Here is a 15181-nt window from a genome sequence, read left to right as displayed (position 1 = left end):
TGAACCAAATCAAGTCCAAAATATATATTAGGTTAGGTTAGAATCATCCAGTCCAAATTATATTTATAGCCCACAAGAGACATGACCGGCTCAACTTGTATTACCGGATGTGACAGCATAAATCCGCGACCATTCTTCCACGTTTATTCGGAATTCAGAACCTGGGGCGCCACGTTTGCTTGCAAGCTTTGGCCTTACCGTGATCAAGCTCCGATCCACGTTACTAAGGTACCGTCTGGCACGTGCAGTGCTATATATTTTTACCCTTAAACCAGAAAAGTGGCTATGTCCTATTTGCAGTTGGTCAGCTTTTCCCACATCGCTAACCCGGCCTTGGGGCTCTCGCCGCTTCATTGGATAAGCTTAACAAAATCTAAAATAAAAATAAAAATAAATATAAATTAAAATAATAATAATAATAATAATAATAATAATAATAATAATAATAATAGATTATTATATCGATACATCACCGTCAAGTAGGGATGGCAATCGGATCGGATAATAAATGGATCGGATAATAAATAAATCGGATCAAAAAATTATCAACTCAAATCCGATCTATTTATTAAACGGATCAAAAATTGAAATCCGAATCCGATCTATTTATTAATCAGATAATCGATTCGATCTATTTAATTTATTTATTAAAAAAATTAAATAGGTTAAACAGATTAAACATGACGGATTAAATGGATCAGAAACAGATTAAACAGGTTATAAATAGATTAAATAGATCTTAAATAAATTAAACAGGTTAGACAGATCGGATTAAATGGGTCAGAAATAGGTTAAATAGGTTAAATAAATTATCTGATTCAATCTTATCTAAATATTAAATGAGTTAAACATGTCAAATATCTAAAACTCAAATCTGATCTAATTATTAAATAGATTAAATGGATCAATCCTGACTCAAATTCATTTAGTCTAAATTCAAATCTGTATATGATGAGTCGAACACGAATTAGATTGGTTGATTGGATCGTATTTTGGCAATCCTACCACCAAATGTGCAGAAGCTAGATTTTTTTTCTTTTAATAAACTTATAAGCGGAAAATCAAAATGCTGCAATGGTGTGGAGCGTACGCAGTTTTCAGGCGCCTTCACTTGCAAACACGGGAACCAAAACGGAGTAGTTTTACAGCTCTTCTATAAACTCATCCTGCCCTTTCATCCAGGGCTAGACACAGATTGAATACCACAATATCCATGCCTATATTTATTTAGGTAACCTTCACTTGTAAACACGGGAACCAAAACGGAGTAGTTTTACAGCTCTTCTGTAAACTCACTCTGGCTTCCCATCCAGGGCTAGACACGGATTGAATATCAATATATTCATACCTATATTTATTTTATCTAATGAATATAAATATAAATATAAAAATTATTTAAATATAAAAATTTATATTCATATTTATTTTAAATAAATACGAATATAATTTAAATATTAAAAATATAAATATAATTATAAATATATTTTAAATAATTAAATTTTATGATTATAAATTAAAAATACTGTTAAATAAATGATAAATCAAATTAATAACATATTTATATGATTATATTTTTTTAAAAAAAAATAATAAATATTATATAATTATATATGATTACATATAGATTTGTATTTTCGAATATAAATTAGATAATTATTTATCAATATTCATATTTATTTTTTTTTAACAAACATAAATATAAATACTGATATTAATTGCATCCTTAAATTTTTATTTATATTTAAATTAATTCAGATATGAAAATGAATCAAAACGAATAATACCTATATCATATTCATTCCTACTGCCATGCAGCGAAAACCAAATAAACATCAACTGGATTCCAGTGATTCTACGTGGACTTCCCCACAAGCAAACTATTTCTTGGGTATTCACAAACACAGGTCCAACAACACGCACTTTACGCTGCAGTCATTAGGTTCCTTCACTTCCATGAATGTACGACATGCATCCAATACTAAAAGATCTGTCATACCCACGACGAGTTTTGCCATAACAGTTCAGCAGCATTGATCAGCTCCATACACATGACAGAGCTTTGTTGCAGATGAGTGGTATATTTGCTTTCTTCAAGTGCAGTTGCATACATGAAACAATGCATCAGCCACCACAGCCAGAACAATCGAAACACTCAAACCAATGGTTAAATTCAAGTTTCCTCAAGAATTTATCAAAAAAATGACTCAAAAAATTAAAAAAAAAAAAACAAATTCTAACAGAAAGCCAGGGGCATACAAAATATCATTTTACTTCGTTTTCATCTCTCCTGCATATAAAAATAATGCATTCATATGGTCATCAAATTTATGCTTCTACCTGGCAAGAAGAATGGTCGGAGCGTCGGTTAGATGAAATGTGAAATCACTGGAACAAGGGCTCCAAAAATCTGGCCCTTCTTTCTTTTTTTCTTGTTTTGGGTTGAAGCCTCTATTTGACTGTACTGTTACAAGGGAGCAATTTCAGAACTCGGGGTTTCCTTGTCAACAGCTCCTCACATCATGTGTGATTTTTATGATCTAGCAAAAGAATTGTCAGAAGTAATAGAAATGATGACTGATTGTGCCAGCATTGCTATGAGTTGGGGATGAAGCTGCCAACATAACCAAAGCCGACTACCAAAAATGCAAGAGCCTGGAGGTAGATGTAAACGTAGTAGTAATTTTCTCCAAAAGCAACATCACAGCATGCACAAAAGAAGAGGAAGACTGCAAATCCAATTTCTGAGAACGTGATTCTGATGAAAGAATGCAAGTCACCAATATCAGTAATATGTCCGTCTGATGTAAACATATACAATATGCATGATTGTTACCTGTCTTTCAATCTGATCGGAGGCTTTTCGAGTATCTGGGTCTCAGGCTTTCCCTTGAGAGCATCTCCCAGTTTCTCTGTCACAACCCACTCATTTACACCTCCTGCCTCAAACAGACCAACCATGGTTGCTTTCATCCGGTGCATGGACATCACATTTTCAAAAAGAATCCAGAATGGCATAAGATGGATCGACCTGTTGACATCCAAATCAAAAGCGTAACAGGTTAAAGAAATTAATAAAGTGGAGAGTTTGTGCACATGCTTTTGCATAAAATGACAATAAATGTAAGTCAAATAGTCAGTGATTTTGTTAAGAACATGGCAGAGCTAGTTTTAATATGACTCTACCACACAAGGGCACTTCATTAGGGGTAAAATAGAATATTTAAATAATTTTTGAAAGTTTCAGACCTAGGATTTCTGATGGCATTGAGAACTGTAATAGTTGTTGGGATATAAACCACTCCCCAGGTAGGAATGCTGACTTCTGGAACCAGAACCGATGCTGGAATTACAACACAGTAGAGAACAAAGGTGACGATATGGGCTACGATCTTCCTCACAAAGAAAAAACTGTAAAGCACGTGAAACTTCTTCCACAAGGATACCTCCTGCTCCATACAAAGAACATATCAGATAATACAAAACACAATTTTCTACATAATATCCTCATACCCTGCACCTTCCAGGAATTCTTACCTTGGTCATTACAGTCTCTATTGCCACTTTCCTGAATAAATTTGCTGCCCCGCAAGTCCACCTATGCTGTTGATGGCGGTATGCCTTAAAAGAACTTGGCAGCTCACTTCTGACCTACAGTTGATGTTAACATAAAAAACAATTGGCTTCACCAGAGATTTGCAGATTAAAATGATTGACTGAATGTGGTACACAGACAACTAATAACTTGTCAGAGTCACAGTGGATCTGAGATGATTACATAGCATACAGAATATCTGGAAATTGTCGGTGCTCTCCATACTACAAGAATGAGTAATCTAGCAGGAAGTTTGTCAACCATTGTTTTGGTAGAAATAGTTCAAACTCACGCATTATATATGTATATATAAGCTAGGTTAAAAAAATTTATCCAGTAAAAGGCCATTGGTGATTTTCAATTTTTATTTTGCTGGATTCTGGAATAGAGTCAGTCATAACTTGAAGGTCTGTAGTCCCATCTTGCATGGGTCAAATTTGTCAATTTTATTCAATTGGTGGAATTTTCCTGTAAGGACAATGATCAAGCTTGAAACACACAAATGAAGAAAAACCATTATCCATGGTTTCACTTAAAGTGAGGCATTCATCAACCCATGACAATGGTTAAGACTTAAGAGAACATGACATTGGTCTTTCCACATAAACTATGTTACAATGTCCCACACCACTAACTTCAAAAACAAGCTTAAATGAAGGCAGATTTAATACCTTAATATCACCAACATAAACAAATTTCCATCCTTTAAGACTTGCCCGAACAGCCAAGTCCATGTCCTCTACTGTAGTTCGATCTTTCCAACCACCAGCTTCATCAATAGCTGATTTCCTCCACACACCAGCAGTGCCTATAAGCAGATCCATTAGATAATATCAATCTAAAGAGGTTAAGTCTTAGTTTATCAAAAAAAAAAAAAGAAAAAAGAGGTTAAGTCTTAGAAAAAACATCATGTCTTGAAAATGTGTTTTCAGCTTATAACTTCTATTGAGTTCTGATTTCTCGATCTCTATTCCATTTTTAAAGCATCCAGTTGATTTTCCTCAGGACTAAATTGAAATTCAAGTCATTTTTCCATTACAATAACAAATGCCAAAAGGAAACTTACCAAGTCATCTTAACCAAAAAAAAAAAGTGCAAAATTGATATATCTACTAGGACAATAAACATATTCCCATTCCAAATAATTAAACTGAGACTAAAAGGGGTGGTGGTTTACCATTAAATCCGAAGAAGGCAAAGGTGGATGAACCTGCTTCCTGCTCCACTTTGAAATGGTAATCTAGGGTCATCTTTTGTATCCTTGTCATCAAGCACTCAGTAGAATTCACTGCAAAATCGTCCGGGAAATGCCACATCAGCAACTTCCTGTCAATTAAAAACAGAAATATCAGAATGAATAAAAACTTTTTTGCAAAACTCGTGGAGGAAACTTTGCAGAAAGTGTATTAAGCCTCATACAAAACCAAGTGTAAGGTAAACTTGCCGCAATGACTATTTAATTTTTAGCATACATGTTATCCCCCCCCCTCTCTCTCTCTCCTATTTTTTGATGCATCGGGGTGCTGAGGGAGGGGAGGAGAAAGAAGGGGCGGCAAGGGGGCTTTGATAATCCTTACTTGGCCCGGAATTGTTGGGTTTTTGACTTATTTTGTCATTAGAAAAGCCCACATTTAGCCAAGTCACAGTCGGAGTTGATTATGGGACCACAACGATAGGACAAAGTCCTCGTCTAACTTGGGTAATAAGAGAACTGATGCCTTCTCTCAAGTCATATAAAGAGGTCTCAGCATCTTTTACGCAGGAGTGGAACAAAGGTGTTCCACTGCACTTTTGAGCAGTTGAGAGAAAAAGAAAAAAAGAAAGAGAAGAGAGAGAGAGAGGAGGAGAGAGAAGAGAAGAAAATTATTTTTCTTGGAGTTGTATCTTTAGTCTCGACATCTCCGCTGTCTCTTGGTGACATGTTCCTTCCATGTTAGATTTCTCAGTAAGATCTCTTCTTGTATTTTCTCTGGGTTATTTTCTCTCGGTACATTCGTATGAAAAGCCTTATACTCTATTTATTATAATGAATATCTTGCTTCCCAATGAATGTAGGCTGGATTTGATATGAACTACATTAAATCTTTATGTATTGTGCTAGTTTTATTTTATATCATTTTTTATTATTTTATTAAGTTGTCCTTGGGTTATAACAATTGGTATCTGATCTTGGAACCATGGTAGAGAAAACTAATATACTTTTCATGATGGTGGGCAGTTTGACCAAATTTTAAATTCCAAGATTTAAGAGCATCAACTTTGCACTTTGGAAGTTAAAATGCAGGTTATGTTGGTGAAGGATGAGTGTGACATGGTGGTTGAAGGCAAAGAAAAGAAACCTTCTATGATGATTGAGGAAGAGCTCGCCAAGAGGGACAAGATGGTGACAGCTGATCTTCATCTGACACTTGATGAGTCAGTTCTGCTTCATGTTTCCTCAAAAACTACTGCTGAAGGATTGTAACAAAAGTTGAGAAGCATATGTAAGGGAAAATCTATACTAAATAAGATTTTTCTTTGAAGCCAGTTGTACACCTTGAAGATGAAAGGAGCTTCGTTGCAAGAGCACCTGAATTGGTTTAATACATTGATTAGCTAGTTAGCAATCAATGAGATCGTGGTCAACGATAAGGAGAAAGCAGCGGTATTGCTTAGCTCCATGCCTGATTGCATAGGATTGTTTGATCATGAATTTCAATGGTGCAGCAACTCTCAGCAGAACTTGGTTTCAATATTGCTTATTGAGGAGGCTTGAAAAAATAGTTAGGTGGGCTCTTCAAGTATTACACTGATAGAGAGGAAGATCCTAGAGAAAGGATTTGATGATGCATAATCGAGATTCAAGTCTATAGATAAAGGCAAAGTGTAGTTTCATTACCATAAGGAGTATGTTAGACATGTATGTCTACAGCATACATAGAAGCAGAACGATGGTGAGTTTTCCAAAGAAACGGTAATATCTATGCCTATTGGTGTTGGGGAGGTTCTTACAATCTCTAAAGGTATGGGTGCTCTCGATGGTGCTTGGATTTTGGATTTTGGTATTTCTTACCATGTTTGCTCTGGAAGGGATGGGTTCAATTCTTTTGAGGTAAAGGTAATGTTCAATTGGCTATTAGTTCAGTTTTTGAGATTGGTGGTATAGCGACAATAAAAATCCAGATGTTTGATGGAGTAGTGCATACTCTGAGTCGGGTGAGATATTATCCCAAAGATTTGCAGAAAGTTGATTTTGCTTGGTGCACTAGACTGTAGAGGCTATAAGCGTTCAGCATGAGGTGGAGAATGACATGTGGCATCATGGTGCTAATAAAAGGCAAGAAGTACGACAACATATACCAGTTGATTAGACACAGGTTTGTATGCAGAGTTTTAATGGTGGGTACAGTGAAATGGAGACATGATGCTTGGGAAGATGTAGTTGGAGGCAAGTGGCCATCTAGGGTTGTTTTTGCTATAGCAAGAGAAGCAGTTTCCCCGAGAAATTTCTGGAAGAGTGATGCTATTGGTGGCAGGAGAAGCAGATTCAAGTGGTGCTTGAGCTTTTCACAAGTAGGAGTTGAACTACTCCAGGGGGAGGGGGCGTTGTTTGAGAGATGGGAGATAGAGGGCTTCTGCAGGATTTCCTGGTTGGCTTGGCAATTGAAGCTAAGGTGGAGAATATTGGGTTTTGGACTTCTATTTCCATTAGGAAAGCCCAGATTTAGCGAAGTTTGGTTTGGAGTTGACTATGCAACCATCTAGGAAGGGACAAATTCCTTAACTAACTTGGGTAATAAGAGAAACAATGCTCTCTCTCAAGTCATATAAAGAGCAGCTTTTGCATCTTGTATGCCGGTGAGAAAAAGAGCGGTTCAGTGGTGCTTTTGAGCAAGTGAGAGAAAAAGAGAAAAGAAAGAGAAGATGAGAGGAACAGAAAGAGAAGAGAGAGAGGGTGGATAGATAGAATAAACTTATTTTCCCATAGTCTTATCTTGGTCTCAACGTATTAGGTCTCTAAAAGACATGCTTCTTCTGTGGTAGATTTCTTGGCAAAGCCTTGTTCTTATGTTTATCCTCATATTTTTTTGGATTATTTCCTCTTGTAAATACTATGTTTATCCTCCAAATTTTAAAATCCAAGAAATCTATCACATATGTTTATCCTCATATGTTCTTATGTAAAAGGCCCTATACTATGTTTACCATAGTGGATCTGTGATAGATTTCTTGGCAAATTCTTGTTCTTATATATCCTTCTTGTATTTTTTTGGATTATTTCCTCTCGGCAAACTCTTGTAAAAGGCCGTATCCTAGGTTTATTACAATAGATCCCTATATTATGTTTATTATAGTGGATCTCTCACTGCTCTAGCGGACGTAACCCAAATTTTTGGTGAACCATGTCAAATCTTGTACCATGCCAAATTTATTTTCTATTATTTTTCTATCATTTTATTTAGCTGTTCCGGGGTTATAATCGGAAGGACTTGAACCTATCCATCCACTTTTCACCATGAGTGTGCTGACTTGACAAAGATCATATAGGTGGTGAACCCATAGATAGCCACACATAATTCTCTTGGAAGACTCAAGATAACTGCACCTATGAAAATATAATTTGCTGTTTAAACAAATGGAAAGTATAAAGTCTTCACCAAACAGTACATGAAATGATTTTTAACAAACTGGAAGCAAGCATCAGGAGAAAAAGGAAAGAAAAGAGCAGAAAGGAAAGGCGAACAGGCAAATTGTTTCATCATCCTCAAACCAGATGTTTATATTTATAATAATGTGATAAAAATGGCACATGAAGGAACCCCATATCTGACTGCAGTTCAAAGATACAGCCAAAAAGAACACTTCTCCCAATTAAGGCACACTATCTACCTTCTCACACTCTTCTTTCAACCATCGAATACTTGCAAGTGTTATATTCTACTCAATTTTTTCATCATTCTTGAGCTCACAATGGCCAATTCTACATTCATGATTCAACTTCCCTAGAACTTAAATTACAAAATGAATAGAGTATTTGTTCTATTGGGCTGATCATTAAGATCTCATATCCATTTTTCTAGGCCCACTTTCAAAGTCAAACTGTCTTGGGATAAAATTCCACTAATTGCATTTCATCTCCATATTTGCATCTAATAAACTATTTCATCTCCACATTTGCATCTAATAAACTCTCCTTGTGCTTAAAATGCAATCTACATAATCAGAGTATTGTGTCCTATTTAGCCTAACTTTATGATTATGAAGCTTGTTTTAAATGTCTAGTGTTTCAAAAGTCTAACTGCTTTTCTATAAAGTCTATTTATCAGATTAGGCTGCATGTTTGCATTGACAAGATAGATTTCACCAGGGCTAAATTAATGTCATCTATGGAGATGAATTAATGAAGATTTGAAGTCGATTCAAAATTGCAGACATTTTTACCTAATTTCACATTCAACAAGGAAGGCAGCATTTTCTGTCTACCAGTAAACAGGAGTTTCTGCATGTCTTCAGACTTGAAATCTTTCTTTTTTTTTGCCCCTTTGTTTGGCTCAAGGTACAGTCTTGTGCTTGGGTATGTGAATCACTCAGATGCAATGTCTACATATGCAAGCATAAATATAATGTTTCACAGGTTAGATCATGTCCTACTTAATGCAACGTAGTTTTAAGGTGTCTTAGCCGAAGTAGTGGCACACATTATTTCGGGAACTCAAATCACTTGGCAGTTTAGATGTAGAAAATAGATGCAGTCTGGAATTAGCACATTATGAAATGAGCCATTAAGTCGTAACATAGTAAAATTCTTTTATATGTGAAATTACTTCTATGGATATTGAAGTTTATGCAGAAGAAATTGTTGGTCTTACCAAAATCCCAGCGTGCTTGAACAAGAGCAATCTTTGGATTATACACCAGAAAAGGGATAGCCCTCATAAGAAAGTCGGATTCTGGTTGGAAATCAGAGTCAAATATGGCAACAAAGTCACATTGTTGAACATAGCTATGTTCCATTCCTTCCTTTAAGGCACCTGCTTTGTACCCTTTCCTGTTGCCTCTGACCTCATAATATATATTCATGCCTTTACTTGCCCAAAACTTGCATTCCAGTTCCACTAGATCCTAGCATGGAAATTTTGCAAAAGGAAATTAAGAGCGTTAGAAAACTCAAATTTCTTAGGAACGAAAATTAATTGCTAGCCTACTTACCTAGAAGATAGAATTGGAATCATTAAATTATTTGCTGCAAAACCGTAAGCTTACAATTAAGACAGGTTAAACAACTTGGCTGTAACAACTCCGTCGGTGAGGTTCAGACTGGAAGGTATATCTTTGATGAGTAATAATATATCAATGTCAATTTCCAAGGCAGGTTTCCTCGAATTAATTGGGTGAATTATTTGTGCCTTATGCCAGATACCAACAACTTTAGATGTCAAGATAAGCCATGTATGAACCAGAACCATGAGTTTATTGTTACTCCCATGTGCATAGAAAATTGGCATCAAGGTTCAATTTTATTTATTTATTTCTTTTTGATGTTCATCATTCAAATGTAATCTTTTCATAGTTGCTGTGAATATAATTTGTCACTGGGATGTGGCATGATGACCCAAGTAGTTGGGATGAGTCTTGAAGGTTATGGTAATGATTATGTGATATGATGTGGTATCAATGCTGGTTTTAATGAAAGGTATCCAAAATAAATTTAAGATGAAAGGTATCCAAAATAAATTTGAGCACTGACTTTAGCAGTATATGTTTGCTGGATAAGAAATAATATCATAGAAGCCTAGTAGAAAATATGTTGTATGTAAATTTTAATCATTGGCCATGAATTATCAATACTTTTTGATGCATCTAAAAACACAGATAGATGCATAATTTTTAGAATTATAATAAGTAAATAGAATATATACCTAAATTGAGTTCAGTTCATAAAGAAAAGAAGGTTACATCTAAGCATCGTTATCCGAACCGTTCTGAATCGGACAATTCAGGCCATGCCGAACCGTTCTGAATCGGACAATTCAGGCCATGCCGAACCGTACTGATGAAAAACCGGTCCGGTTCCAACGTACAAAACGGCATAGTGGCCATCTTGGAGGGAGGGAGAAAAAAGAGAGAGAGAAAGGGAGGAGATAAGGAGAGGGAGAGGAAGAAAGGGCCTCCAACGGCTGCCAAAAGCCATCCAACCTCTTGCCGAGCATAGTACGATGGAGGAAGGGAAGGAGAGAAAGAGGGGGAGAGCCTTATCGGGTGTTCGAAGGCTGTCGAGGCCTTCGAACAGATGATGCCACCACCATGATATCTCCGACAGCCGACGAGCCCACACCGAGGGACCTAAGGGCGGCTGAGGCCAGAGGAGGGCCTCCGCCCTCCTTCCATGTGAAATAGGGGTTCGCCCCTGTTTTGCATTTTTTTTGGCTTTTATCGCGCTTCGCTCGATACAAGCCACAAAAAAATGCAAAAAGGGGCGGACCCCTGTTTCGCACAGGAGGAGGGCAGAGGTCCTCCTCTGTCTCGACCGCCCTCAGGTCCTCCGACGACCTCCGGCACCTCTCTTCCTCTTTCTCTCCCCCCTTCTCTCCCCTTCTTTCCCCTTCTCTTTCTTCCTCTCTTTCTTCTCCCTCTCCCCTTCTCTACCCTATCGGTTCAACCTGGCATGGAACGGTACAGATCCGTACCGAACCGTATTGTCGACTGGTCGACACGGGCTCTGATTCCAGTTCGGCGGTCCTTGCATCCAAGATTTTATGTCCTAGCAAGATGGAGTGTGTCCTAGTTGTCCCATCATGTTCCTATGATAAAATGGGACCAGGATAAGGTTGGAAATTCGAAACCCATCCATATGAGGAGGAAGAAAGAGAAAAATAAAAAAAAGGAAAGATGAAGAAAGGAAAAAAGTGAAAGGAAAAAAGAAGTTAAAATGAAAGAAGGGAAGGGAAAAGAAAAGGAAAAAAAACGTAGGAAATACGAAAGAAAGGAAAGAAAAGAAGAAGAAAAAAGAAAAAAAAGAAAGAAATGGATAAGAAAAAAAATGAAAAAGGAAAGAAGAGAAAGGAAGGTAGAAGAAAAAGAAAGCAAAGAAGGAAGAGAAAAAAGAAGAAAAAGAATGCAAGAAAGAAAGAGAAATGAAAGACGAAAGGAAGAAAGATGGAGGATATCTATCAGAATGTATGACCAGAAGCGCCATTAGAACAAGACGGGATAGTGAGGCATCCCGTTCCACAGACAAACCAGGATACACTTATCCCACGAGATCAATGATATAATCAAGGAGCAGAAGGAACTGTATGTTGGGTCACAAGGCTTAACATACTCTAGAACCTGATACTGATGGGCTAATAGGCTTGGCATAGTCGAGAAAGGTAGGGTCCAAATTCTTTAGAAATTAGAACCATTTTAACAAGAGTGAATAGCCATAGTGCCATTCTTTATGGGTGATTCCAACCACAATTTTACTTTGAAATGCTCTACAATATATCAAGTGGCCTGAGCTGAGGTCATAGACTAATGGATTATAATGATTTTAAAGAGAAGATGGTTGGGAAAATTACCCTAGTTTAACCAGGTTGACTTGTCCACTGATCCTGAGTTAAGCACAAAGCAGAACTTCAAAAGAAAAAAAAAAGTGCCAAATCTCCAGCAATGATATCTTTCTTTTAGTTGCACTTTACATGAAGACATTTTGATCTGAATTAACTAGAATTCACTTACTTGCAGCTAATTCAGCGGGTTCTTTATCTTAATAATAATATGTTCCACTAACTAAGAAACAAAAAGACAAAAGGCCATCAGGGATAATTTATTCATATTTTCAGATGAAATTTGGGCCACTAGGCATAAAATATCTTCAGCAGAAAAACTTGATGAAACTGCCAACTGGTGGATGTTATTTGAACCATATCATACCCAATGGCATTTTGATGCAGATGACAGACCTGATCCTATATCATTCTTTAAGTTAAAGTTTAAATTTTAAAAGAAACATCAAATTTCAACAAAATAATCCTGTCCACTGCCCATTTAGGCATTACGCCGTACATCTAATCACTATAAAATATTTTCAGGTAAATGAAGATCTACAATCACCATGATTCTATATTAATAGTCATACAAATAACTGATTAGTTTCTTGACTCCAAATAACATTTCTGTCTTTGACTTGCTAAATACGCAATTTTTCCTTTTGGTTTCAGCATGCTTAATTTGGCTAACAGAAGGCCTCATTATCACCAAGTTAGAAAGAGCAAATATCATGTACTAAATTGGGAGGAAAACCAAACTCCTTGGAACATAATCTCAATGAAAAGCTGGCAAACGGTTACCACCAAGTCACCCCCTCTTCGGATTAGGAAAAAATAATGAAACCTCCAAAAAGAATATGACAACTGCTACACTCACACCAGCTCTTAGGACTTTTCTCACAGGTCTTTCATTTTCAGCTCACAGGTAGGGACCACCTGCACATCATCCTTATTTCCATGTCTCTTTCCATATTTGTTTTCACAAGGTTTGTCTTGATATCATTTTTCTTAGAATATCCCCTAGGCACATTCTGAAGCCACCACCCAACTTATTAAAAAAAAAAAACGTTTGCGACTCACCAGACTTTTTTTATCTCGAACCTGGACTGACCAAAGGATTAACAAAACAGGCCACTCATTCTGACCAAACCAATAACAACAATTTACCATGTGAGACAACTATAACTTCTTATGTTAAATTGATAAAATTCTAAATGTCAGAGGGTGATATAATTTTGTCTCGCACACCGAAAAGAAGGAAAAAACAACTACACCAATAGTTTATATCAAGTGGATATAATGGGACAAGTTTAGTAAAGGAAAGTATGCTAGGACTAACATCAGAAGATCCCACAATTCCCACGGGCTCCAAGGAGCACGAGGAAGTCATTAAACAGGTCCGGTCATTAGCGGTCTAACTCAGCCGCCCGTCTCCGACCAAACCGCGCTCCCATTGTTTCTCGTTTGTAACATTCTAGGCCCACGCCAGCCAACTAACGAGCCCAAGGACGAAAACGCTGCGCGATGTGTGGGGCCCACGTGTTCATAATTACAGGGATACTTTCCATGTGACATGATACGGTAACTTTCATCAGCTGCATTTTTTACCCCTTTCATAATTAAGTCGGAGAAGGTAAAATAAGGATATTCTCATCCAGTGCTTTTCTTTTAGCAGGAAGGGAACAAAAAAAAAAAAAACAGTAGACTACAACTCGCTGGAAACATAAAAATACTGGTTGAAGTTAACACTAACCCCCCGGCCCCAACCAATACAACAATTAAAATTTGGAAAGAAAATATTAGGTGGGAAACCGCAAAATAGAAGGGTGAAATTATCAATTTTTCGAAATGGAAATATAGTTAATTAGCGAATCTACCAGGTTAATGATATATATTTATGTGCTGAAATAATCCAGCTACCAATCGAGATTATGATGCAATGTACCTTGATCGTTGGATCCGTGGAATCATCGAGAACTTGGATGATGATTCGATCCGACGGCCAGGAGAGCCCACACGCAGCCCCAATTGATAGCTTGTACACCTATGAGCACCCAATCCCTTTCCCCCATTAATCCCCACAGCTATTGCTAATAAAACCAGAAGAAAGAGAGAGAAGCACCTCTTTCTCGTTGTACATAGGGATCTGGACGAGGACCATGGGGTAGGCCAGATTGCCGGACTCGAGATCGCCCTTAATGGGCTCCCATTTGTACCGCTTCTCCGGCCGCCGGCGGAGGAGCTTGACGGCGAGGCTGCAGACGGCCATGGATACCACCTCCACCAGCAGCATCACCGACATCGCCAGGCACAGCACCACCGCTGCCCGCAGCAGCGGCGCAACCGCCATCTTCCGCGCCACCCTCCACCCCACCACGACCCGATCCAAGAAATCCCCTTCCTCCCATCGGAAAAAGAAGTCCAATCCCCGCGAGATCGAGACCCGAGCCGACCAAGAGACATTCCCCAGAAAAAAATCTGTTCAAATGGAAGCAATAAGAACCCTTAATTGATTTGAGAGGAGGAAGAGGAGGAGAGTATTTACCTGCGTCTAAGGAGGTCGAGAGCAAGAGCACGGTGTCGGCTTCGCTAGAAGCGGTGGCGGTCACGGCGGCGGTGGCGAGGACGATGAAGAGAGCGGCTCTCATTGCACTCGCCTCCATTCCTTTCTTTCTTTCTTCGCCCGCCCCTCCCCTCCCTTCAATTCTTCTGCGGTTTTTTGAGCTGTTGGTTGCCTTTCCTCCAGCGTCTCTACTTAAAAAAAGTAAGATAGGGGTGGGGCCACGTTTTCGCTCCATTTTCTCCCATAATGTTCCTGCACCCCGAGAAGGGACAAAAGAATGGGACCTATTTCTTTGTGGCACCAGTCCTCGGTTCTCTCTTTGATTGGATTCCTTCGTTGTTACGTTTTCCCGGTGCCCAAATTTTTTTTTACTCGGATTGGCTGTTAGATTGCTTGCAGCAATTACCCTAGTCAGCAATCAGCGTCGGGGTACTCTAGGGCAATGAGGGGTCGTATCTTTTGCACGAAAGAAGGATTCACCTTCCTCCGCAGGTATTGACCGTTGGATCATACAAT

At 37.9% G+C, this 15181-nt stretch overlaps 1 protein-coding gene across 2 annotated transcripts; it reads right to left on the bottom strand.

The window, feature by feature from the left end:
• Nucleotides 1-2146: 2146 nt before the first annotated feature.
• LOC105056609 (glucomannan 4-beta-mannosyltransferase 9) lies at nucleotides 2147-14816 on the bottom strand. 2 transcript variants are annotated; one of them, XM_010938865.4, is made up of 10 exons: nucleotides 14648-14816; nucleotides 14225-14580; nucleotides 14048-14146; nucleotides 9442-9694; nucleotides 4770-4880; nucleotides 4264-4400; nucleotides 3535-3648; nucleotides 3247-3446; nucleotides 2834-3028; nucleotides 2147-2755 (listed from the first exon to the last, which is right to left on the bottom strand). In XM_010938865.4, exons 1-10 carry the CDS (start codon nucleotides 14763-14765, stop codon nucleotides 2593-2595), a joined length of 1746 nt encoding a protein of 581 aa, XP_010937167.1. In that variant the 5' UTR covers nucleotides 14766-14816; the 3' UTR covers nucleotides 2147-2592. The 2 variants fall into 2 exon arrangements, with proteins under 2 accessions (XP_010937167.1, XP_019709887.3); XM_019854328.3 differs by lacking the exon at nucleotides 14048-14146.
• Between the last annotated feature and the right edge of the window lie 365 nt (nucleotides 14817-15181).

Source organism: Elaeis guineensis, chromosome 13, assembly GCF_000442705.2.
Source record: "Elaeis guineensis isolate ETL-2024a chromosome 13, EG11, whole genome shotgun sequence".
NCBI classification, from domain to species: domain Eukaryota; kingdom Viridiplantae; phylum Streptophyta; class Magnoliopsida; order Arecales; family Arecaceae; genus Elaeis; species Elaeis guineensis.
Note: the sequence above shows the minus strand (reverse complement) of the source record. Positions and strands in the feature narration are given on the sequence as shown.

Bases quoted from the DNA above. Each gene is read 5' to 3' on its own strand.
- LOC105056609 (XM_010938865.4), bottom strand. From the start codon at position 14,765: ATGGAGGCGAGTGCAATGAGAGCCGCTCTCTTCATCGTCCTCGCCACC. The intron at 4,881-9,441 runs GTAAGACCAACA...ACGATTTTGCAG, and splicing joins TCAAGCACGCTGGGATTTTG to TGAATTCTACTGAGTGCTTG. The intron at 4,401-4,769 runs GTAAACCACCAC...ATCTGCTTATAG, and splicing joins TGCCTTCTTCGGATTTAATG to GCACTGCTGGTGTGTGGAGG.